The following is a 26,132-nucleotide window of genomic DNA, read 5'->3' as shown; positions in this document are numbered from 1 at the left end:
TCTGAGACTAAAACTAGAATCCCCCTCAACCTTGGCAAGATTCTGTAAAATGGAGATATAAACATGATTTCAATATTCAGAAATGAGAGGGTGGGCCCAAGTTCTTGCAGTCAGCTTCATTTCTGTTTTTGGAGAGTCTAAGAATTTTTAAGTCTGGGCTAAATAGCTTAGAGGGAGAAAATTATTCTCTTTAAAGAGTATTTTTAAAAAATCAAAATAGATAGGTCAAAAATTTTGAGGAAACAGTACTTTCTGTCAACAGCATATCAATAATTCTCCTGCCAAAAATAAACTAAGGAAGTTATTTTTTAGTTATTTCATGTCACAAGTCATACATTATAGGATTTTTCATGCCACATTGCTTCATCTATTCTAAAAATATACTGAAAAACATGGATTTAACTAACCATTTTCTCCAAAATTAATGTTAAGTATAATGTGAATCAGAAGGCAATGTCCCAAGATATAAATCCTAAGTCTCTTTTTCATATCCCTAGACATGAGCAAATTTGTCTGCTAGGACACTGAAGAGTTGTCTGTAATTCTATGGTTCTATAATTAAGACTTGTACAAATTCTGCTGCCAAAAAATCACCAGAGTGGGTGGTGAACACAGCCAAGTAAACTCTAATTATGGAAGGCGGGTTTTCTAAGATCTTAAACACAAGAAGCAAAGACAAGATCAGACAGCTAAGATAGTTACCAAGGCAGTATAAATAGCTTTGTCAAACTCCATGTAAGCCCCTCTTTGGAAACAGCTGTTACCTCTCATAGTTCATAGGTACTTTAAAACCACAATCTGGGATCTTCTACTTAGAATTCAGCACTTAATTGTTCCCTAAAAAAAGTTATGAAATTTACACATGTTATTTTCACTCCTGGGACCAAAAAAGGCAAGAGGAGTCCCATGTCCCAGATAATTTTCCTTTTTAGTATTTCAGCTCCTCTACTAGTATTATTTTTTAAAGTTCTGTATGTTGTTCAATAAAATGCCATTAGCAGTCTAAAAGACAGTGTATAAATCCTAAGTGCAAACACAATAAATTTATGTAAACTTAACACACACATATAACAGCACCCAATCAGGAACCAGCATTTTCTGCACATCAAAAGTGCCCCTGCCCACTCAGAAAAGTAGAAATTTTATTTTATAAAATAATACTACAGAGTTTTCTCAATAATAACACTGTATAGCACATTCTTATCGTCCGGATCTGTAATTACAGCCTTAATACAGACATGATCATGCTTTCTTCTGTTTGCTTATACAAACATCTATGCCCATCTTTCCCCTAATCAACAAATTGCATGAACTTCTCATTCCCAGCCCAAATATCACCTCCCCTATAAAGACTTCCTTGACCTTCACAGAAAATTAAGTCCTCATCTATTTTCACAAATAATCCATGTTCACACTTACCACACTGAATTAGATCTACATGGACATCTATAGTTCTAGATTTCTGAGTACCTCATGACAGAAAAGGCATTTGATCTGCCTTCTGGTCTTTAAACTGTATGCTAATGAATGACAACATTTTTCACACTATTTCTTCTGCCATGAACACCTGAACAACATTAAAAAAAGAATGTTCTACCAAAATGTATTCTATAATATTAAATGAAGCAAAATATATTATCCGGATGTCTCACAGTAGATATCATTTTAATGACCTCCATATAAAGGATGTGTAACAGAGTATATTATATTCAAACAGATTAAGATGTGCTAATTTTAATATATATACACACTAATAATATATTTCACATATAGAAGTTGAAAAGATGATGCTTCAGATAAGAAGCAGCCATTTTCTTATAAGTAGTACTTCTCTAAAGAAAGAAGCTCATAAAATATACTTTTTAGACCTGCTGCTCTCATTTCCTTCTACTGCTTTCCTTCCTCATCCTCTTCCACTATAAAATTAAACAAGCTTATTTCAACCAAGTGGAGATTAAACTTTACTGATACATTTGGTTCAAGGACCACAGAAGAAGAAACATGAACATCTCACGAAAGTTAGAAACCCCAGAGCTCTCCTACCTGTGTACCTAAGCTGGCTGCCATCATGTGAGTCAGAAGTTTAGCTGCAAACAGGGAATACCTGGCACAGAAGACATGGGAAAGGACAGCCAGGCAGAGACCTGTAGGAACAAAAAAGCCCATGTGTGGTTTTACAATCCGTGAACAAACAGGAGCATCAAGAAAATCTCCAGAAATGTTAAGCACATAAAGCCTGAAGCCTGCCTATGCCACACAGCACAGCATTGCTGGGAACAGTCATACGGCAATTTTAATCTACTCCACTTTATAAGACATATAAAATCTTCACACTTATCATTTAAGCCCAAAGGGTAACTTTAAATGTCTAATATACACTTGTCCACTTCCCTACTAAAAAAATAAATAAAATAAAAAGCACAAATTAAGCAAATTAATCATTTCATTAAACTATTGGTTTCCTATGTCTCCATTAGACAAGGTTTACTGTTTAAGAAAAGAACCAAATTCCAATCTAATTTTCTAAGAACAGGTGGTTTGGCTAAATAAGAGATATTAAGGGAAGTGAATAGGACTTTTCAGGCATAAAACTGTGAATGCTGCTACCAAAACTCAGGTTTGGAAATTAACCCTTTTTATCCACTAGGAATAGTTATGTAATTACAACAGTGGTAATTATGAATTTCAAAGGCAACGTATGCTCCTGGGTGCCAGAATTAGGAACAAAACGTGTTCTACCCGCCGAGATGATTTTTAACCTAAACATCTACATTTCTAAGTGGTGTGAAGAAAATTATTATTACTTTTTTAAAATCTTGACTTCACCTATAGTTCACTTATACTACTTCAAGGGGAAGATCAGAACCTCAGGACTAATCCATAATTCTTTTACATCCATGACAGAGTGGCAATATAAATCTTTTATATTGCAATTTGTATAAATTTCTTTTGATGCTAGGTTTTAAATGTAGAGTGTACATGTATTTTTTAAATATTTCCTGCCTTTTAAAATAAAAAATATGCCGCATAAGGTAACCCATTTGCTTTATTCCTTAAGCCTTGTATTCCACTCTCATCCTCAACAGGGTTATTTTGTCTAAGAATTACCGAAACATAACAAGTGGCTTGTGTGTGCCGTTTGGCCGGGTACTTTGCATGCACTGCCTCATTTATCAACGCCTCCTTGACAAACAGGAGACGCTGCATTTATTTAACATTTCGCTTCCGCATTATTCTTTCTGAAGCTATGGAACAAACTTCTAAAGTACACCACATGTGTACATAAGGACTGGGCATCTGCAAAAGGCCCCCATGGGTTCTGTGACTAACTGTCGGGACAGGAGTGCCTCCCATAACTCCTTTCTGGGAAAAGCTTTCAATATGTTTAGATCTGAATAAGGTAGACGAAATTCCACACAGGAAGTGAGGCCTGGCATTCACCAAGGCTTTTGGCCTAGAAATTTGGCCAAGAAATCCAGACTAATCCATTGTTAGGAAGGCTGCCATGGGGGTGTTCTGGGACAGGTGTGCAGTTCCTGGAGCTGCCTCCAAGATCCACCCACACAGGTACGAGGTATAGCCAGACACTGCAGAGTCTTGTCTGATTTTGCACCTTTATTAGGTAGCTTATAAATTATTGAAGCTGTTGCTCCAAATTCACTAATGTATACTTTTAATTTCCTATGATGGTCAAAATCACCTAAAAGTCAAGACGAGAGAGAGAGAGAAAGAGAGAGAGAGAGAGAGAGAGAGAGAGAGAGTGTGTGTGTGTGTGTGTGTGTGTGTGTGTGTGTAATACACTGACTTAAAGGCAGAGTCCTGCAAGTTTTATTTCATTGCAGGCCACAGGATCACAAATACGTGCTTTACAGTCGGTTTACCGTGCCGGATGGTAACAATGTGAGGTAAGGAATGAGTGCTGGGCTGAGCAGAAACACTCATGAGTCAACTGTTTTCTTCCAATTCAAAAGAAGAGTTTATTCACAGCCTTTTCCCTTAACTTGGTAATTTTCCAATACACTTCCATTTCATGATATAAATTTAGCACAGTTAAACTTGACCAGATGAGGAATAATTAAGTCCACTAAGCTTCAATTAAAACTCAAGCATAAAATAAAATGCTAGCATGACACCTGGTGGCAGTCCAGGATTCAAAGCCAGTGGCAGGAAAATGAGCTAGATTCTATTAGCCTAAAACTGATGGCTATCTAAATGCATTTTTATTTAGGGGCAAATAATGGGGCTAAAAACGTCAACCCTAGCCCCAAATGGCCTTGGGAAATATACTGATTACCTTTGATTCAAAGAAATAAATACTTCAGTTACCAAGTTCCTAAAACACTATATGCTAAGTATTTACCTTCTTATCTGATCTGGAATGGCTGTATTTAGCATACATGATTTAAATTTACATGTCAGGTTTTTAAAAATTGTAACAATTTTTTGGCTTAAATTCCCTTAACATGCAAATCATACAGTACAAAAAGTTATAACTATAAATAGAATTTAAAAAAATAAAGTATAACAATTCCAGGTATTACATAAAGGTGTACTCTAAACAGTTTTATAAAAATTGATTCCTTAGCAATTATGTAGAAAAACAAACAAGTAACTAATTGAATAATTTTACTTTACTTTTTTTCCCTAGCATTATGCAGGTCAGACTCTGCTGGAAAAAAGCAATTAATCCATTTACTAACACGAATGACTTTTCTATACAATTAGACAACAAGAGGGAAAAGAAATCATCCTTGACAAAATGATAACCTAATAATCTTTGATTTAGATATGCAAAACTCTAAAGAACAGCTAGATTATTTTGCTATGATAAAAGCAGACCAAAGACCTTATTTATCTATGTAATATTTGAATGTGTGTATGTATATAAACATACTAATATTTGTATATGAATATGCACATCCAGTAAAAAAAAAAATCTATTGTTTGACATCCTTTTAAAAATGGAACTTACTTTTCAAATTACTGAAGTTTGTCTCTCCAGAGGCCAAACATTAACACTTTTTCCCATGAAAATATACTTAAAATATTTATAAATTTATTTCTTTATCTACATATCTAGCTCTGTCTTCTCTACAGATAAACCTAAACAAAACCAAATGATCACATTAGTAAATCAGTTGTTTGCCTTTTAGCTTAGGTTCTTCCTATTCTCCCACCTAATGCTAGCCGTACCGTCACCTTTTCTACTTTTTGTTCTCATCTCTATTGCTTCCCATATTCCTGCAAACTCTTCCCTCTGTATCGTGCCTCTTGATTACAGTTACTAATGAGCCAAGGGCAGGGAAACAAAATTGTCAATCCTGAAAAGTTTTCTAGGTGAAACAAAAGTCAACATGAAACTCCTGAGAGTATGTACGTTCTGTTTTAGAGAGAAGGGTTGATTGCAGAGGGACGAGGTGGCCTGGAGACCAGCCTCCAGGTAACTTGTGAGGTTCAATACAATAGCCACAAGTGGTTATTTAAGTTTTAATTAATTAAAATTAAATAAAATTAAAAATTGGGGCCCCAATTGTGCCAGCCCAATTTCAAGGGTTCAACAAGACACTGCTAGTAGCCACCACACTGAAGAGGGGAGAACATTTCCATCACCGAAAAAAGATTTATTGGAGAGTGCTGTGTTAAACTGTCCAAACTGAAAGCAAGAAAGAGTGTATCTCAGAAAAATTTTTATAAAAAATGGCTAAAACGAGATGGTTCAGGACTTAAAAGTATGAACCTGAACTAGCCAATGGTACATCTCATTATTGGAGGATGTCAGATCAACACTGTATACTCATATATTTATTAATTTAACAAGCAGCCAATGAAAAACTACTGTATGTCAGGGGCTGTGTTGGGTGACAGAGACACAATATTCAAAGGAGAGTTACTTGCTGCTCTCCCTTTATTTGTCTCTGTATTTCTATCTGTATCTTTTCCCAGACGGAGACTGTTTATGACAATTCTGGTCAAAGAGAAGTGCAGGAAAACACTCTGGGTGGTTTTCAGGGAAGTTTTCATTGCTCTTAAAACAGGATCCAAGTAAGTGCCTTTCCACTGGCAAGCCTGGACATAGCTGAGGGATGCTTAGAGCCGCTGCAGCCAGCTCAAGACCATGCAGGGGCAAGGCTGAGAAAACAACATAAAACCTCTGAGAAGAGCAAAACAGAAAAATGAGAAGAGGCTGGGCCCCTGATGATGCCACTGAGGTGCTGAATTAATAAACCCTGGAACTAAATCTGCTTACTTAAGATATTTGACTTGTCTTTTGTTACTTGCAGCCAAGGCCTCCCTAAACAATATACCCACATGTACAAAGCAAGAGAAATCTAACATTTTTATGCCATGTTAGAATTAGTCTAAGCTCTCACCTTTATCACCTGCAGTTATCCCTTCAAACTACTTTTTTAAAAGTTCTTACGTATTTTCTCCTATTCTTGTAAACAACTCCCCATTTGATAGAAACTGTTTTGATAAACCTTCCCCATAATTTTAGTGGCTATCTAAGGCAATGATTACTGTGAATATGAACTTGATATTTTAGAAGAATCTGACATAAAATTTTAGAAAACTTCTCTTATCTTTAAAAATAATTTGAAATAAATGGGTAGCATCTGATAAAGACTTTTCTCCCTGGGAAAACTATCAGAACATCAGCTTGTAAAATATAAAAGGCATAACTGGAATAATCTTGCAGCTTAATAAATGTGAACAAAAGAATAAGTATGCTTCAAAGGAATTTGGATTGCGTTGATTTACTTATCCTGTAAGTCTTAGTATTTACCAATTTATAGACAATTATTTCCTGTTACTTACTATAAAAATGACATTGTCTTGGCATTTATAGACTCAGTAATCTGTAGAGTAAATAAAACCATTAGCCATTTAAAAGGCAAAGCTTTAGTTTGACTAAAGGATTACTCCACCATAAGAGAACAAAAAAAGAACAAATGAAACAGATATGCAGGCTGTGGTCCATTTCCAATCTCAGCATAAAGGCACTTCGAAATAGAAGACTCACCCACAAGTACATCAAACATGACCCAGTTCATGTATTGATGTTAAAACTGAAGTGGATTACGGAACGTTACAGGGTCTCATTAAGTTCGTAAGTTCACAGTGACTGTATTCAGAGTCAAAATCAGGATGATTCCAATCCAGTGTTCAGCCTTTGATACATCAGTATCAACAGTTATGGGAAGCAAAGTAGGTTTCTTTGACACTACCCTCCACACAGCACTAGTATCGCAAACCATGCCTGGATTTCTTAACAATTATACTATAACGTTATGGTATTATCATCTAAAGTTCTTTTAGGCTGTATTTCTTCCAAGTCACCTTTGAGGTGAGTTCCGTAGTGCTACATCGATGTGCACACTTTACTTGTCCTCTCTTTCCATCATTTTAGCTTCAAGGGATGACCTTAGCTTAATTTCTTGGAATTTGATAAACTGGTTTACAATTTTAAAAAGTCACAGGTGCACACCTTAATCTTTCGCCTTTCTCAGCTGAGGATTACTAAACTTCTTGGCCTACATGCCCATTTTACACACTTGGATGACTTTAGTTGCTCTGCTCTGTATAGTAATCAGAACTGAAAACTAGAATTGGAAAAGATACACTGTGATCTATCCTGATTTAAATTAAAAGGTTTAATTCCAGTCTATATTTGTATGTTAACACGTTTTACAACAAAAGCTAGTCAGACTGCTTCCAAATTCAGAGGGATATTCGGCGTGGACTGACAAATTAGAGAATATGTACATAAGATATATAAAAGTCTCTTCTCTGATTCCTGGGGACCTTTAGAGGGACTTCATCCTCCCCTAAAGCTAAAAATGAGCACAAAGACAAAAACTTTAAGTCTCTCGATCTACAGAACATGCAATGCATATTACAATGTGTCCTGGATAGAGGGAAAAAAACCAATAATTTCAAAGGTGACGCCAAGTCAACAGTAATAAAAGTAGATACTGATACTTGAGTGTTGATTCTCAAATACACGAGCAAATCTATCCTAGAACTATTTGCAAAAAACAAACATTTATTAACAATTCTTTAAGGAAATATTTTATAGTCCTGCTTAAGTCTTCTAAAAAATCACATAACATTCTTGCTTTAGTTTTTAAAACTCTTTCCTTTGATGTTCAGTATTTAGAATAAGCAAGGGATTTTTGTGGGTCATATCACCACTTAGATTTATGTCTCTATAGAAATATGTAAAATGACATCTAGATTTCATGTCAATGTTTTACCTTTAGATTCCTTTTCATCAGTCTATGAAATTTCTGTAAATATATTAGCATCAAAGTAAAACAGGATGTCTCCATTTGATTTTGGAACTATGTGTACCTAGAAGAATCTGTTAAGCAAGTAACACCATCCTTATGGAAGATATTATTAAGAATAAGAGATTAACTTTTGCCACTGAATCTAAGTTAGGTTCAGAATTAAGATGCATTAAGGAAAATGTATAAGTTTATAAATTGAAATTATAGTGGAAAGATTTTAACAACCAGGACTAAGAAGAGTCATTAATTACATGCTTCTACCTCCACGAAATTTTCCTAATAGATAAAGACTATTAGGGGACTGTGCGCACACCAAATAAAAGACATGAATTCAATGATAATCACATTTACATACAAATATCACTAAAGCAGACTGTCTGAGTTAATATATCTACCACTCTGTTAGGTTAACACAATTTAAAAACATATGTTATGTTTTTAAACTGAGGAAACTGAGGTATTGGTCCCAGGTCTCACAACTAGCCAGTGGCAGGACCAGGATGTGAACCCAGGCAGCCTGGCTCCAGAGTTACCCTTTACCCAGTTCTCTGTATAGCGTATTGTTCACTGAAGCAGCTGTGCAGCCAGAAAAGATGACTCGGGGCACAGAATGGGTGAGGGCAGGGACAGAAATATAATTTAAGGAATTCCCAGACTCCCAACCATAAAATCAAAACAACAGATGAGAATAATTCTATAGTTATTCTAAGTTAAGTTAAAGGTAAATAGCGTGACAGACATCAATACAATTTAAGTTCCTATTCCTGCCAGAAACAGGACCTAGACGTGGAAGGCGAAAGACAACCTCTCTTTGAACACAGTAGTTGAGCATATTTAGGGTTTCTAGTGAAGAATACAAATCCAATGAGAGAGGTTTTTTTTTTAACAAAAACACAAAATGCTTTGTTTATATTTTCTCACACAGTCTTGATGTTCTACTGCAGAACCTGCTTTTTAAACCACAACCTTATCAATTACACCCTTTTTATCTAGCTTCTACCCTACACTGTACTTTATATTACTGATGAGTTGGAACTATGTCTGGTTTTTTCCTTATCCTCAGTACAAAGTTGACCCTCCATAAATAACCACTATATGAATTAATGAGTAAGACCATGGGAAAGTTTACTTCCTGCTGGTGCGGATGAATTACAGTAAGTTTGTATCTTGCATATATAAAAGGACTATGGGAAAACAGGCTTTTATTCTCATACATATATTAAATTATTGACTCAAAAATACTATAACTCACCTGAAATACATATAAATCCAGAAGAGAAGAAAGCTTCATTGTATGAAGACAAGTTGTCAGTCTGGGCGTAGACGGCATACACGGACATGTATGAACAGGCACATTCCACGTAGCGTGAAGCGTCCTCAACCACTTTGCAAAACTCACTGTCAGACAACCAGCTAGGGCCAAAACACAATTGTCAGTACTCCTCTTTCATCAATACTTAAGGTGCTGAGATGGCTTTTAAAGAAAAAACAACTTATTGAACCTAGTGATCTTTACTCAAGACTTAAGCAGACCACATTTTCAAGAAGAAACAATGGTGGGAACATCTTGTCCAAGACTTGACACAACAGGTCCCACAGATACCTTAGGAAAGAGCCAAAATACGAACCAAACCTGCAAAAGCATTCCAATACCAAACAAGCTGGTCCTCTCAAAAGAGCAGTACCAGTCCCTACCTAATCTCAAGCAAACACATCCAAGGAATTAAACAGACAGTACTCCTCCCAAGCATTCAAAAATGCCCAAACGTCAACATAGACATCAAATGTGCAATGTTCACCCTTCCTCATTTTTCACACCTCTTGTGTTTTGAACCACGTAAGTTGCTTATATGCTTTTCTAAGTTTCCTTCCTCATCTGTTTTAGATTTTGATTCAGTTATATTACATAATCGTTTTCCAGGGTTCTTTCAGGTGTTTACATCTATAAAACCTGGCTTTTTTTTAGCATAAGAACTTTCTCATAATTATAGCAAATACAGTGTCACACCTTCCTCAGTGACTGCTGGTTGAGCTTCTTGCCTTCTAGCTCCTTTTGATACTTTTACTTTCCTAAGGACATAAAACTTCTTAACCAGATTCAAGCTTGAAATATTCATTATAAATTATATATTCAAGACTGTAGAGCATCTATATATTAGGTTTAAGAACTGTCCTAAAGCATGAGGAATTTCAATTAAGAATTACTTTCTCACAAAAAGACTAACTAGAATTTTGGTGTTTGGAGGACAGCTGGTTACTCAACTAAGCTGTTAAACCTTCTTGGAATTTAGTTTGTGTGGCTGAAAGTCAGTAATAAACAGAATCTAGTGACTGATTTGAACCCTAAACCCTCTAGGCCAGCAATGCCTGACCCTACATCACTGACTGAGCTCCCAGTGACAGTACTGCTTAGAGACATGAGGTCTTAGGCCAAGAAGATTCACAGAAAGAATCACTCTCTTCCCATTCCTGTGCATGGCTTTAATCCCAAAAGGTACCCCAAGCCATATGTGGACTAGCCCAGATGGAAGGGGTCAAAAGAATTTCCTCCACTGCTTAATAAATTAACCAATAACCACAAGAAGGTTATGTGAATTGAGCAGAACTCAGACTAAGTCCCATAGAAGTAGTAATAATGAAGGACTAAATAATGTGTTAAACCCATATTTAAATTGTTTGGCTGCATCTGCCACCTGCTAGACCACTTCCTATGCTGCTTTATCTCATTCTTTATAGAGGTTGTTCTCCAGTCTAAAGTCTAACCTGAGACCAAGTACGGTCAGTGCAAAAAACTGGGCTCAATGGTCCTGGAATGAGGAAGGTGCAAATTCTGATTTTAAGAGTTATTAACAAGTACCTAGCAGCAGCCTGATTCCAGAGAAGACACAGAGACGTCTGGGGAACAATTCTAGGCTCAGCAGCGTAAATCCTGTAGAGAACCTCGTTGTTGTGGGTCAGGGGTTGTGAACTCTGACCTTTCACACTCAAAGATAACACCTAAAACGCCACAAAGAATAGAAAATTTAATGATATTTTCAAATTAATGTCATGATTGAATCTCCCAATCTGAGCTTTATGTCATTTTTCTAGTCACTTGCAGACTGCGGCTGTACAGTCAGCTATACAGAGTTAAGAACGCAAGGCCTTTGATTGGTTTTCCACAGTAAATGCACTACCTCCACCTCAGTTACTGAGCAGCTGACGATGCTCACTTTCATTGTCAGACTTCACCATGAGTGGGATATGTAACACCACACAGTATTAGCAGAAGCTGTATTTTTTCACTTTCTCCACTTTTATATATATGTTACTCAATAAAACATGAAGAAAATATTTCTAACTATTTTTAAGACTAAACATTCTACAAATGGATCATTAAGATGGGATGTTTCATAATTAGCTCACCACGTGTAGCACTTACCACAAATCTGATCAACTCAGTGCATCCTGAGGAGAATGTTTGCTAAGGAAAAATCAAATTCCAACCACATAATTTTTCAAATGATAGATTACCTTATTTTTCAGGGCATGAAGACTGTTTCCAGTTATAAACCACTGCTGGCTGCTATACTCTGTAAACTGGACTAATTCACATGTATTCTTCCCAGCCATTATTTCTGTATCTGGAATATCCAATAACCTCTCTGGAATTCGAATATAATCGCCTTCTTTTCCTTCAAACTTGTGCCCATTGATTTGCTGAGGATACCAGTGAAGAGCCAGTATGGACAAATATGGGCAACTGTCAAGGATGGTTTTGCTTCTGTGACAGAAAAGCAGATTCTGCTAAAATGGCATGTACTTGTATATGTATATCCATTTATATTTGTTAAAATTCATTACACTGGGGCTCTGTTCTTTGTGTATAAACATGACACTACCCACCTAGAAGCAGTAAAGAGAATGTGCTTTCAGTGCTTTTATGGTGAATTGTCATGATTTTTGGCACACAACTTTCTGTGTCCTCTTGCTTGATCCCCCTTATAACCTAAAACATGGGTTTTTGAAAGCTTTTTCACAGACACCACGTAGAATCAGTGGCTGTTAAATGTATTTTTCTGCGTCAGTCACATCAGCATTGGTGGTCTAGGCTGGAAAGGATGCACCACTAAACTGAAGCACTCTGCATTATATTTAAGAATATTATAAATCTTATATATCTAGAGCCATGTTTTCATCAAGTTACCTCATTCCTTTCTAACTCATCAGAGCATTTCAAATTCAGCCATGTGACTGGTAAAAGAAACAGCCCTGAACAGTGATCTTTATCCATTTAACAATTCTGGTTTGAACATTCTCCCAGGCATAAGATCCTGTGCTCAGTGAAATTGCTTCCAAACCTCAGTGGGCACTGAAATCACTTTGAAGCTTGTTTAAAAATACAGATGTCTAGATCACATCCCATTCTTACTAAATTAGAATCCTTGCCTGAGGGAGGCTGGAGGTTCTATGAAACTATTTGTTAACCAGTCCTCCAAAAAATCTGATGCATTTTTTTCCTGTGGACCTATCATGTTTGCAAACAATGAAGAGACACAAAGATGAATCAAAACTGAAACCTGCCTGAAAAAGGAGGGAGACTATTAGGATATTAGGGTAAAAATTATGCACTAAAATGTAAAAGTTAAATGGGCCAGAAGAGATGCTGAGTATGTATGATTGTACTGTAGGGACAAATACCTTGTCAAGACCCCTAACCTGGGAAATGGAGCTGAGAATTTTAAATAGAAGATTTCAGAAAGAAAAGGAAATGGTAAGGGCTAAGTTTTCCCTCTAGTTAATATACCCTTTCTAAAACAATCTTTAACTACCACATTTGAATTAGTGCCTTCAAATATCCATCTATTTAGTCCAGCCCTTCATACAGGCTCTGGACCCCTGTGTCCAAGACTGCTGTTAGAACCCCTCAATCTTCATGGGCCACTTGCACCTTCACAACAGTTTATGAGAAACTCATTTCTTAATTTCCCCATCTAGACTCCCGTATCTTCACTGGTGACTCTGAGCTAAAGGCTATCACTGCAGATCTCCCCCTCGCCCAGTCCTACCAGGTACAATGTACCTGAGACCAGCGAACCTCAGCCATATAGCTGCATACCCACTACTGAGATTTATCCCATCAGCACCATCATGGACTCACTATGCTGGCCTTCTGAGACCAACACAACACGTATAGGGGTACTCTATCCAACCATGACACCAGTGTGCCAAATTCCTGGTCCCTCTTACCTGACGGTGACTACACTCTCCCTGACCTTCAACCTCCTACATCCATGTCCTTCCAATTGTACTCACTATGATCAATCCCCAGATTTGCTTCACACCCAGACTGAAGTGAGGTGGGGGAAACCCATATTAACATGTAGACTGGCACCACTACAAATCCACAGCGACCAACCTCAGTCAGACCCTCAATGCCCCTTGACACTGGTTTCACTTGGCTTCCAAATGACTGTTCTAGATGTTATTTCTCTCAACATCCCTGCTCTGTTCTCAAACCCTTCACTCTCAGTAGATGCCCTTGAATCCCGTGTAAGACAATGTATAAATAATGCATATGAGAAGGGTCAACATCTTCAGAGTTTTCTGAGTAAAGAAAGAATCAGTCTTGATCTCTCTTATTTTCTATTTTTAATTTGTCACCTATACGTTAAATTCTACCACCTAATTACTCTCAAGGTGCCATCCTCCTCTCATCCTTGCCTCACTTTTAGCCCACACCTTCTCTTCCCTGAACAATTATCTCCTATGTAGTCATCGTGTTTATGGATTTATCCTGTTCTTTAATCTTTAACGGTGTCCTCAATTTGATGGCTCCAAAATTCTAAGTCTGATTCGTACACACACACCCTACCTAACTTATTCTATATCCAATCTCTAATGGTTGAAGATCTTTCCAATTGATAATTTCCCCAAACTGCCACTATACATGCTGTTTTCCTCTTCCTAAACAACTGAGAAGGAGAGATAAGTCTATAGGGAGGATGTACATGGCAGAAAACACAATGATTCACTTACTCATTTTATTCACTCATTATTCCGTAACTACTGATTATCCACCATGTACCAGACACTGCTCTTGATCCTGAGTATACATTAGGCAACAAGACAGAAAAAGCCACTCCTTCTGTGCACCTTATACTTTCCCGAGTCCTCGCCAGGCCTTTGAGGGCGCAGATATGGGAACCAACATTCATAGCAGGGTAGATGGTTCACATGTGACACTATCTCGATATCCCAGAGTTCTTGCCAAAATATAGAAAAACAAACAGAAAGAACTGGGACTACGCAAAGCTATGAACTATTTGACTTCACCGAACAACACTTTTAACCAGACTTCTGGAGAATATTAACATATAAGTACAAAAATAATTGTACAGTTAATAATGAACACAAGCTGAATTTAATTTTTTTCCTTCTCTTCTTGCTTGCTTTCTGCCATGAAATTCCAGTCATGAAACAACTAGTCTGAAGTTCAGCAACATTCAGGGAGCTGCCTCCAAATGGCTGAAACTGAACCAGGACTCCAGGGGGAAGCACAATTAACAGTGCATTAAAACACGTCTAAACGTGGGAATCGCCTTCCTTTTATTCTATTCAGAATTTATCTTCTACTCATTATATAAACACAAGTAAGCAATAAGACTTTTTATTCTTAAAAGAGCCTGCAAAACAAGAGGAATATATTCTTCACAGTATAAACTGATTTTGTGGTGCAGTTTCAACGCTTCCTTCAAATAATTAACTTAATTTGTCCATTAGGTGCAATGCATTGATTGTATAATCCTTAGTTACATCATCTAAATGTCAATTTGCATTGCATATTGGTTTGTAAACTGTGAAAGAATATACATAAAGTACCACTACTAAATTAAAAGATACTTACTTTTCAGCAGGAGAGCCACAGGTAACATCAGTCAGTAGAGAAAAGGCAAAATTCTCAGTCACTTGAGTAAAGTGACTGAATCCCCTAGTGTCCTTGCGCTTTGGGTTAACAAGAGCACAAAGAATCTCATAGAAAAGATTTCGGCTTACGATGCTTAATGCCTCTTTTTTTCCTTCAATGGTTATCTGGAAAAAAAAAATCCAAGTATGAAATTACATCTTCAAGAATAAACTGCTTAAATGATATGTATGGTATATCAGTTAGTAACATTAACAAAATGAGGGTGAATCTATTAAGAATTTAAGAGAAATAAGTATCAAAATCATATTTCAAATACATTTATACTTTAAAAGCATAAATACTCATTTATAAAGAAAGGCATAGTCACCAAAATATTTTCTATTTAGTGTCTACATAAAGCCCAAAACAGTTGCATGGGTCACTTAATTTTAACAACATCTAACATCAGGAGTCAAAATTAACCTCACTTTTACATCTACCCCAAAGATTCTTTTTATTTTGACCAACAACTAAGGGAATAAGCACAAGAATATCTGTCTGTAATAGAAGTAAAATCCTTTTTAATTATCTGTTTTTCATTGGACAGAAGCCACCACATATCACTAACTTTCTCAAATATCAAATGAGAAAATCCTTTTTCAACCAAGAGTAGTCAAGAGTTCCTCTCACTCTTGCCTTTACTGGTAAGTATGAACCTTCCTACCTGAAAGGACTGGGTTATTTGTTGTTTGAGGGACAAGGAGAGTAAGAGGAAAAGCCGTCTTCATGATTTAATTTTCCCCTTGCCAGAATGATGGGAACCCTATCTTTACTGTCAGACTACGCACGGGTGTGAAGCCATTGACTTATTATTCCACTACACTCTTAGACACCTGAGAAGTCCCCACTAATTCTTCAGAATTCAAATTAGTAATCACTGTGATTGCTATGCTATGTCCCACCTGCCGACATGCATCATCACTCCTTCTGCAACTTGCACATACCTTTACTAATGAACTCATGGCAGTGTTGAAATGATTTTTCTGTTACTCCCACTAGCAGAGCTCATTGAGGAAGTGGCTCGATGTTCCTCATATTTTTTAATAGCTTTGTAATCTATACAGTGTCAAGCTGATGCCTAAACTCAAGATCTAAGTTTATAAGAGTAGCCATCCTAAAGACAATAAGGGAGAATGGAGAATAATCCATAGGGAAAAGATAAAAGGTACAAAATTAAAATTTAATGAAATGAAACTACAATGGAGACAGGGAACAGCCCACTGCTATTAAAACAATTAAACTGAATACATTAATTGAAAAAGAAGCTCAAGAAATGCTCCCAGAACCCAGAGAAAATATTACAGACAAACAGGACAAACCCATAAGATACAGCAAGCATATAAAACAGCAAGTATTAGAGAAAAGCAACACAGATCTTTGATAAGCTAAAGAAAAACTCATGTCTAAAATGCAAGCTTGCTTTATAGCAAAGAAAATTAGGAAAAGAAACACCACCAGAAGTATTTGGGTGATTTTTAAATATTATTTCAAGAGTTAAAAGAAAACATATCAGAAATCAGACAGGAAAAAAAAATTACTAACAGAGGATCAAAAATTCAGTTTGACGTCAGAATTCTTTGCATATGAAATGCCAGAAGCCAGCAGAGCAACATATGCAGTTTTAAGAATTAAAGGTAGTGATCCAAGAATTCTAGAACCAACCTTTCATGCATATTCAAGGGCAACAGAAAGTTTCCTTTAGTAAAGCACACAAAAAATAAAACAAGAAGGCCATTCATATAACCCTTGGTTTGTAAAGGTACTGTTCGCAGCACACTATACTAACTTCCTTAATTCTCACAACATTTCTGTCAAGGAGGTGTTACTGTTATTCTGTTTTGTTTCCAGGTAAGGAAACTGAGGCAGAAAGAGGACGCCTAACTTTTCCAGAGAAGGAGATGATGAACAGCCAGTCCTCCAAGGCAAAAGTGACAGCCATCCTGCCCTGACTCAAAACATCCTCCCACTGGCTTGTCCTAAAATAACACAGATTGACTCAGTCTGCAGACAAGTCAGTCAAAATTATTGCAAGCATGAAATACAGAACCAGGTAGGAAAATACAGAGCTAAGTTTAAATCATTGTTAGTATGATTACAAAATTAATCAAATGTAAAAAAATAACTACTGAAATATAAGATACAATATTCAAAAGTACATGATGAAAAGAAACATACCGGCTCTAAAAGCCATTTTACATAAACAACAATAAAAAAGAACCCCTCAAATTACCAAACCTGGCTCACAAAAAGGTAGAAAACCTGAATCGACCACAGGGAGAGCTTTAAAACTGTCATGAGAGAAAGTAAAAGGGGACTTTGTGGTGGAGGAGAGCCTACCAAACTTTCACAGAAGTTATTCCTGTACTCTTCTGAGTGTTCTAGGACACAAAATCAGAGGCAATGCCCCTTGACCTGTGTTTCACCAAGCTTCAATAACCTGGAAACCAAAACCCAATGAAATTTAAATTTTGCATATCAAATCCAACAGTCTTAAAGGACAGACACTGTTACAAAAGCAACTGACAGTGTTTTGAATAATTTTCATTGCCCTCTATCTAAGAAAATCAAAAGACAGAATATTATGTCATGGCAAAAACTGGCCCAAAGCCACACAGCTGGGTTTTATTCAGACCACCTTTACAGTGAGTCATTTAAGGCTGTTGCTCTTAGCACAGTATCTGTTTCTTCTGAACATAAATAAGCAGTCACTTCTACTACTAACTCAACAATAATTAAGATTTGTTGAGCTCTTCCTATAAAGAAATATACAGTATAAACCAGATTCTGTTTCAAAGAAGTTAGAATCTGGGGAAGACTAAAACTTACAAATAAGAAACAATCTCACTTAAAATACGAGACCCTATAAAATGACGTTCTATTCAGTATTTGGAAGTTCTATTCTGCACTCCTGACTTTGAGGATATCTTAGAGAACATACGAAGTACACAGGAGACATACGAGTGGTTGCCAGATGAAGTATGGGTGACTCTGCCCAGATGAAGTATGAATTTCAGGTAAGCAGCCAATAATTGCTTGATATAAGTATGTCCCAAATAGCACATGCAAATAAAAATATTTGTTTTTTATTTGTCATATACTAAAAAATATTCAGTTTATCTGAAATTCAAAGTTAATTGGGCATCCTGTATCTTATTGTTAAAATATCAACCCTACCATATGATTATCTATATTTTCAATGCTTGTTTTATTGCTGTCTTATTCTCATTATTATAAATTTGTCTAAATCATGAAAATTTTTTGCATTTTATGGATATAACAGATCTTTCTTAATGGCTATTTTTTCCAATTTTTGTTATTATAAGTAATGCTGAAATATTCTTGTTATACATGTATTTGCACAAATACTCCCCAGACCTTTTAGCTGTCTTTTTTTTTCTTGCCTCCCTCAGTTTTACTGAGATATAATCAACATACAATCATTTGTTGTCTTTTGACTTTGCTTGTGGTATATGCAAAGAGAAATTTTGTTTGACCACTTTATGTGGTCAAGTTTATCAGCCATTTCCTTCATGACTTCTGAATGTTTTTTAATGATCTCTTACATAACTTGCTGAGAAATAAGAAAGCAACAAAATGTCCTTATATCTTTTATAAATTACACAAAAAGAAGTTCTCTTTTCTAAAATGTCGCTACTGTACAGTCTTTCACTCTACTCGGCCAAAATCAAACTTTTTTGTCCTATACTATTTCATCATTAGAAACTTTAACATCATTTCCCAGAGTAAATTCTCACCCCTAGAACTCTCTCTGCATGAAACAGCAGTCACCTCTTATTGCTTTACAAGCTACTTGGCAAGGCCTCCTCTCCTTGACCATGTACTGTATAATTTTCTTTTCTAACCTTTAGGCATTGCATTTTAAGAGATATCATAAGAAGTAAAATAGGCATGATAATCTAAAACCCCACCATAAACACCTCAGGTATTTAAAGATCTTGTGTAAGAAATACAGTATTTATAAACTACTGTGGATGCATTCAAAACTTTTTTCCTTTGTGTATGAATATGTTGATAAGAAATATCTTGATAAGAAAGCCCAAAATAAACTGCCACAAGTTTTTTCCTTCAGTAAAACTCTTTTTAGATATCTTCTTTCATTTACATTCTTAGGACCTCCTATCTCCATTTAATTTCTTAATTTACAGAAATGTAAACAAATAGGTTCAAAACAAAACCTAGTTGGCCGGAGTCCACACCAATTTGAATGCCTGAAATCATCACGTCATTCCTTAGTTTTCTTTATCTGTGGAAGTTTTCAGTATCCAGATTAGGGAACAAGCACAGGGCACTAGCTCCTGTTTCATGGCATTTAAGCTGGAAGAACTAAGTAATCCAGTCCAAGTCCTCTTTTTATGGACTCCAAAAAACTGAGATGGAATCTCAAAAGATATTTATCCAGTTTCTGGAGAATCAGAAAGAGCTTGGAGCTTCTGACACTAGGTGTCTCCTTTCAGACCCTGGACTATCCTCACTGCTGCAATAAATTACTCATCACTCTGTCAGCGTAAGACTGAAGTTTCCAAACAGGCATCAGTCATATCCAATCAAAAGCACAGTGTCAGACATGATGAATTTCATTCTTATGTTCAGAAATTTAACTCTATCATACATCCATGATAACTGACATTATAACTGTATGTGGTTTATTGTTCTCTAAAAATGTATGTTGCAACTGCTAATACTTTGCAAGGGCTTCTTACCTTGTCCAGCAAATACATCACAGCACTGAGCTGTTCGTCCGTGTTCTCCGTAGCCACTTTCCCACTGATGCTGTGAAGCACTCTGTTGAGAACGTCGCCATCCAGGGGCTGCTGCAGCTGATCTGCAAGCCCCCAAAAGGCCTGCGAATCCGCATCAGAGACAAGGGTGATGTTAGCCGTCCCGTACACTTTATCAATTCTGGCACCACCTTTTGGGTCAAAAAGCACAATCTGGAAGCGTTTAGGAAATGGATTTAAAGACCCTGTCTCTGGCGTTAGGATCACATCCAATACGGTGCTTCTCTGGCCAGGTTCAAAGACTAAGGTGCCTTCAGTTCTCATGAAGTCTTTCCCAGAAATAGCTGGAGACATGAGAGTACGACCAATTGTTTCCGCGCTCCTCAACTCCTAGAAATTAAACAACACCATCTAAGTGAAACTATAAAACCTTGATCCTATCCTAACAAATTTTATTTCTCTTAAACGATCTGATGGGCCACAACAACATTACTATTAAAACGGGGCATTTTATACTTTTTTCTAATCCCCTAAGATAAATTAGAGAGAAAAATACACATCTTACAGTGATAGGGTTGATGCCTTAGAACAGACCAAGAAAGAGAGTTAGGAAAGAAATGCCTCACAGAATTTCTCAATTGTGAGCATACTAAAACTGTGAAGATATTCAGAGGCATATATGCCCAGAGGTCAGATCATGTACATTCACGACACAGAGTATGACAGGAAGACACTGCAGGATTCCAGCAGAAGGACACATGTTATTTCATATTTTCATGAGTACTTCTGCCCTTGTAGATTGTTAGGCTACAGCAGGGGATAAGGATGGAAGCAGGAAGAAAAGATAGGAGGTTTTTACATTAATTGATTAAAAAAATGATAGCTTAGGTTTTATGAGTCAGAAAAGTGAGAAGCGCTCAGACTGGGAAGATATTTTGAACATAGGGTCAGCAGGACCTTCTGATTAATTCAGTGTTGGATGGAAAGGAAGAGGAGAAAGAGGAAACTACTAGCTGTTTTTCTGGATGAATGGCAGTGAACTGAGGGAAATATCATTACGGGAGAAATCCAGTTATTTATCATATACATTAAGCCTGAGATGCCTTTTAAACCATTCAAACGAAGACATCAATAACAGCAATCAGATAGATGAGTCTGGATCAGGGGTGGTGAAGAGGTTAGCGATAAAAATTCAGGAGTTCGCATTTTATAGATGATATTCAAAGAGGACATGTGTGGACGGTCTAGCAGAGAGAGTGAGTCCAGGGAGACCCCAGTATTCATTGGTCAGGACGACCAACAGGGGCAACAAGAAGTTGCTGCCAGAGAGGTAAGGCTGAGAGCAGGAAAGGGTGGTGTTCCAGACACCCAAAGGGGAACAGCACACTTCCAGAAGGAGGACCAAGTCTGACAAAAAAGTGAAAAATCAAGGAAGATAAAGGGTTTCATGAGCATCTGCCTAGTGGTAGAAAAAGCCTCACTGAAGGAAACAACACAAAATTCTACTAGCTTCAGAATGGATAAATTAAAGTTTGAATATCACACAAGAGTAAAAGTGAAAGAACTACACACACCAGCACAGGTATTTCTCAAAAACATATTGTTGAGCAAAAAAAGCACACCATAAAACACTACCATTGGAAGAATCTCATTTGTAAAATTTCCAAAACAGGTAAACCTACACAGCTTATGGTTAGGGGCAAAACTATAAATAAAAGCAAGGTAATAATTCAACATGAAATTCAGGATAGAAGTTATCTGCAAGATGGGGAGAGGTTATCCTGCAAGGAAAAAGCCAGATGGCATCAGAGAAGGGTTTACGGCAGCTAGTTTTAGGATCCTGATAAAGTTAGGTGGTGATGATTTTATTACTGTAAAGTGCATATATACACTCTGGTCACTGTTTTTCTGGTGGAATTTATTTCACAATTCAGACATTTAAAGGAAATGGAATAATCGAGATAATATTGTGTTTATAAAATACATATAACAAACACCAAGAAGCACTATGCAATTTAAAAGCAACAATGAAGATTAACATAGAAACAGCCTTTGACAGAATAAGCAATGTGAGAATCGGAAGGAAAGTCATGTTCTTTCTTGAACTTGTGGGCTTTGGGTTAGTGTGCACATATACAAATGAAAGTATCTGGAATTGGTTTTCAAATCTGGCTTAGTTATAGGCTTAATTTAAAGATAACTGGAATGAGCGACATTTCCATTATATCAAATCCTTATCTCCCTTACCTTTAGATCACAAACACGTAGGCAGAAGGGAACTTCTGCTAAGACTGTAGTATTTATGTACTGAGAACGCTGACTTACCAAACAACAGGTATGCTACAGCTACTGTTTTAACTATGTCATTAAATTCTATTTTAAGTAAAATCAAAACTGGTATCATTACAACAGAATAGCAACTTGATCCATAATTATTTTCTCATCCTTGCCAGCTATTGGAAAATAGAATTGTATGACTTTCTCTTCCAGCAATTTGCCTAGTATTCAGAGAGAGAAAATGCAGGGACAATGAAGCAACAGGAAAATAAAATCATACCAGAGAGGGGAAACTTTCATTTCTAATTTTTGAAATAAAACTTTTTATTTTGAGATAATTTTTACAGATTCACATGCAACTGTAAGAAATAATAAAGAGTGGTCTTCTGTACCCTTTACCCAACATCTCTCCTTGGTTATATTGTGCATACCTATAATATGTCACAACTAGGATATCAATGTTGATACAGTCAAGATAAATTTTCATCATTGTGGGTCTCCTCTATGTTGATTTTATAGTGTTATAAAAATGCTATGAGTTACAGGCTGGTGACAGCATGTGTTTTGCAAGGAATCATGTGTGAATAATTCAGGAAGAATATAAATGACTATGACACAGATACTGGCATTCGGGTTCTTATTTTGGCATCTTCAATTCCCCTTTCAACTGAGTATATGAACTAGTTTAAAATGTGCCTCAAGTCTTCTTATCACTTCTTCCTTCTTCCATTCTACAAAGTAGCGAGCATATGATGATATATATTTCATGGGAGGAAGCACACATTTTCTCTTACCATCTCTCTTACCATCTCAAATGCTTAAAAGCAAAAATGCTAAAATCTCCCCACCATGAATCAAAATACTTCTTTCCATGTTCATGCCATTTCAGGGCTATTCAGAAGGAGTTTATTTCTAGAGTCTCATACGATAGTTCGGTCTTCTTGCTTGCCAAGCTGAGGACTCGATCATAAGGATAAGCTTTCTGCCTGGCAAACTTCCGGACAGCTCACGACCCACAGCTCCAGTTCTAACTTCCCATCCCTGACTCACATGATTGCTGCAGCAAATTGGCTGCACATATGTTGTATTTTATGCACAAATGGGTCCATATGTTTGAGCCACTCAATAGCGACATGACCAAGCACATACTAAACAGCACTTTGCTTAAAAAATAAAAAACAACTTGGAAACCTTGAGACCTAGAGTGTCACCAAGTTTGAAATTTCGAAACAGGGGAAATGGCAGCACTGGTTCAGAATGGGAGTTTTCAAACTCTGGGTTTCTTGGAGGATATGAGTCAAGGGGAAAAAAGAGAAGGCTTAGGTGGGCAAGCTCCAATCTCTACAATCATACTTCAAGCAGAGTAGACAGACATTGTCTGTCTACTAAACAAACTTTAAGCCACAATTCTGAGAAGGTGTAGGGTGCTGTGTGGACCAGCCCCAGGCTCTAGTCACTTAGTGTTTTGTAGTATTGCTGCTCAGTCCCTGGATACCCACCTGCTCGCTCTCTTTCACTTGATATCACCCAAAAGAATGGACATGAAAGGGGCAGTGAGACCTCATAAGCTCACAGATTTAAAGAAACATAAAAATCAGTTAGTGTCTGAAGTCCTGAAGAATATCTTCAACTAGTTCAAGTATAAACCAGAACAAAGATCCACGCTTTTTGTTTCTGGTCTTATACAGCTACATTCTGAAGAAATTTTAACTCTCTAGAGATTTTATACAACAGATTTATGTAAGACACTTTGCATTGTATAATCAACTTTTCCAAAAGGAAGAGAAAAACAAAAAGCTACCATTTTAAAACATAATTTAAGTTAAAAAAATGAACTGTTTCAAGGATAAAGTTCAATGTAACAAACATAATGTGATTTATGAGGGTATCCTCAGAAAATAATATATCAGTTATTCTCGTTTGAAGTCATTTTTTTTTTGGTGGGGGGAGGTAATTAGGTTTATTTATTTATTTATGTTTAGAGGAGATGCTGGGGATTGAACCCAGGACCTCATGCTTGCTAAGCATGTGCTCTACCACTTGAGCTATACCCTCCCCCTATGTATCAGTTATTCTCTGCTTCATTACACATGCTATAGTTAAAGAAGAAAACCTTACTGTGTGTTAATACATCGTGCACACTTACCTGGGTACTGAAGTTAACTGACATCATGAGTCCTGTCCCAGAGTCTCTGGCCACCTGCAAACTGATTACAGTGGCCTTCTTATGAGCAGCTGGCAGCCGAGAACCCACAGAGAAATACACGAGGCTTGGAGGTTTATCACTCTGTGAGAAATTAATCTGTGCAAATCTGGCACTATTGTTTATGGCTGCTCCAGTAGTTACTTCATACAGTTCCACAAAAAAATGCATTTCAACTCGAGGTATCTGACAACGAGGAAAAAGAAAAAAATAAAGGATGATTACTAACAGAAAAAAATAAAGGATGATTACTAACAGATTTCTATTTTAAGATAATTCTGTTATCAAGAAATAGTATTATTCATATGCATTATTATAGAAATAAACATACATCTAGAGATACATTCTGTATAATTACAGAATTAAATTCTGATAGATTACCATGAGATTTATTTTTTCGGTCTCTTTAAGAACACCTTTACTCTCTGGGTGAGCTTATTAGAAAATCAGTGTCAGGAGATGATCTTTGTATATGTCAATAAATAAATAAAAGGCTACATAAAATTCACACAGTGAAATGTTATCTAGTAGTCAAAAGGAATGAATTATTTCAATATTTTTCAACATGGATGGATCTGAAAACATAATGAGTGAAAAAATTCAAGCTGTATGAGGATATGAATGGCATGATATAATAAATGTAAAATTTTTAATTACATAAAGCTTATGACATATTGTTAATGGACTACATATTTATTTAAAAAGTTGAAAAGAAAACAAAACACATGACAGAAGTGATCTCAGGTGAAGGGGTGGCAGTGAGGGTAGGGCAGGGCATGCAGCTGGAGAAACACTGGGGATAAGAGGGGAAGGGAGCTTCAGCTTTGTAAGGTTTTATTTTCAAAAGGCTTGATTTCCATAAATATGACCAAATATTGATAACAGTTAATTTAGTAATTTTATGTATTTTGCAAAATTTCCCGAATTTTAGTATCAAAGAAATCTAGTTTGTTGGATATAATTTTCTCATGTTTTACCTCAGTTCTTCCACAACAATCTCAAATAATTTATTTTCTGAAGCCTGAATTCAAATTTATAAAATACTTTCAATCACCTGTTTCTACTTGTTTGCTCTGACACAATAACCTAAGAATTTAGCAGCACTGTTAGCTTCCTAGCATAACTCAAAGAAGCTAAGCTGATGGATTTTTCAACTGCATGCGTCACTGTCTAATGTGATACAATGCATCATTTTTAATCTATCAGCAAGGGGGCCTTATTCATTACTTGTTTTGTGATCATTTTAATGAGAATTCTTATGTCCTGAAGCAATCCAACAAACTCTTTTGTTATTATTCAAAAATGAGTCATATCTTAGTAGCACAGTGAATGAATTTAATCTCCTTTTATTGTCTGAAGAAACATACTTAGCTTTCCTGGGGTATATATTATTCTTTACTTTTGCTGATCACCACTCAGTGAATATTGAAATAAAGGTAAACATACTCTTTCTGCTTTTAAGAAGCTAAATTTGGCAAATACAATGAACTGAAGCACTAGGGAAGTGTAGGTAACTATATTCAAGAACTATTATTCCCTAATGACCAACGAGCCTGAATTCACAGTAGTTTTATTTAACTAAGGATTTCAGTATATTACAATCCAACGTAGATTCTTATATTTTTCAGTATAATATTTCTTCTCAATGTGATGATGATTAAAACATTAAACACTTT

The 26,132-nt window shown here is 36.4% G+C and overlaps 1 protein-coding gene across 2 annotated transcripts in view; it reads right to left on the bottom strand.

The window, feature by feature from the left end:
* ADGRV1 (adhesion G protein-coupled receptor V1) overlaps positions 1-26,132 on the bottom strand; it is a 471,359-nt gene that overhangs the window by 241,252 nt on the left and 203,975 nt on the right. For both annotated transcript variants that reach the window (XM_064482395.1, XM_064482396.1), the window contains 7 exons: positions 24,400-24,642; positions 19,959-20,366; positions 15,178-15,362; positions 11,805-12,054; positions 11,149-11,288; positions 9,544-9,704; positions 2,044-2,144 (listed from right to left, as the gene is read on the bottom strand). In XM_064482395.1, coding sequence (XP_064338465.1) covers positions 2,044-2,144; positions 9,544-9,704; positions 11,149-11,288; positions 11,805-12,054; positions 15,178-15,362; positions 19,959-20,366; positions 24,400-24,642 — 1,488 coding nt within the window. The remainder of the gene's footprint in view (positions 1-2,043; positions 2,145-9,543; positions 9,705-11,148; positions 11,289-11,804; positions 12,055-15,177; positions 15,363-19,958; positions 20,367-24,399; positions 24,643-26,132) is intronic.

This window comes from Camelus dromedarius, chromosome 3 (assembly GCF_036321535.1).
Source record: "Camelus dromedarius isolate mCamDro1 chromosome 3, mCamDro1.pat, whole genome shotgun sequence".
NCBI classification, from domain to species: domain Eukaryota; kingdom Metazoa; phylum Chordata; class Mammalia; order Artiodactyla; family Camelidae; genus Camelus; species Camelus dromedarius.
This window is presented reverse-complemented; position numbering and strand designations above follow the sequence as displayed.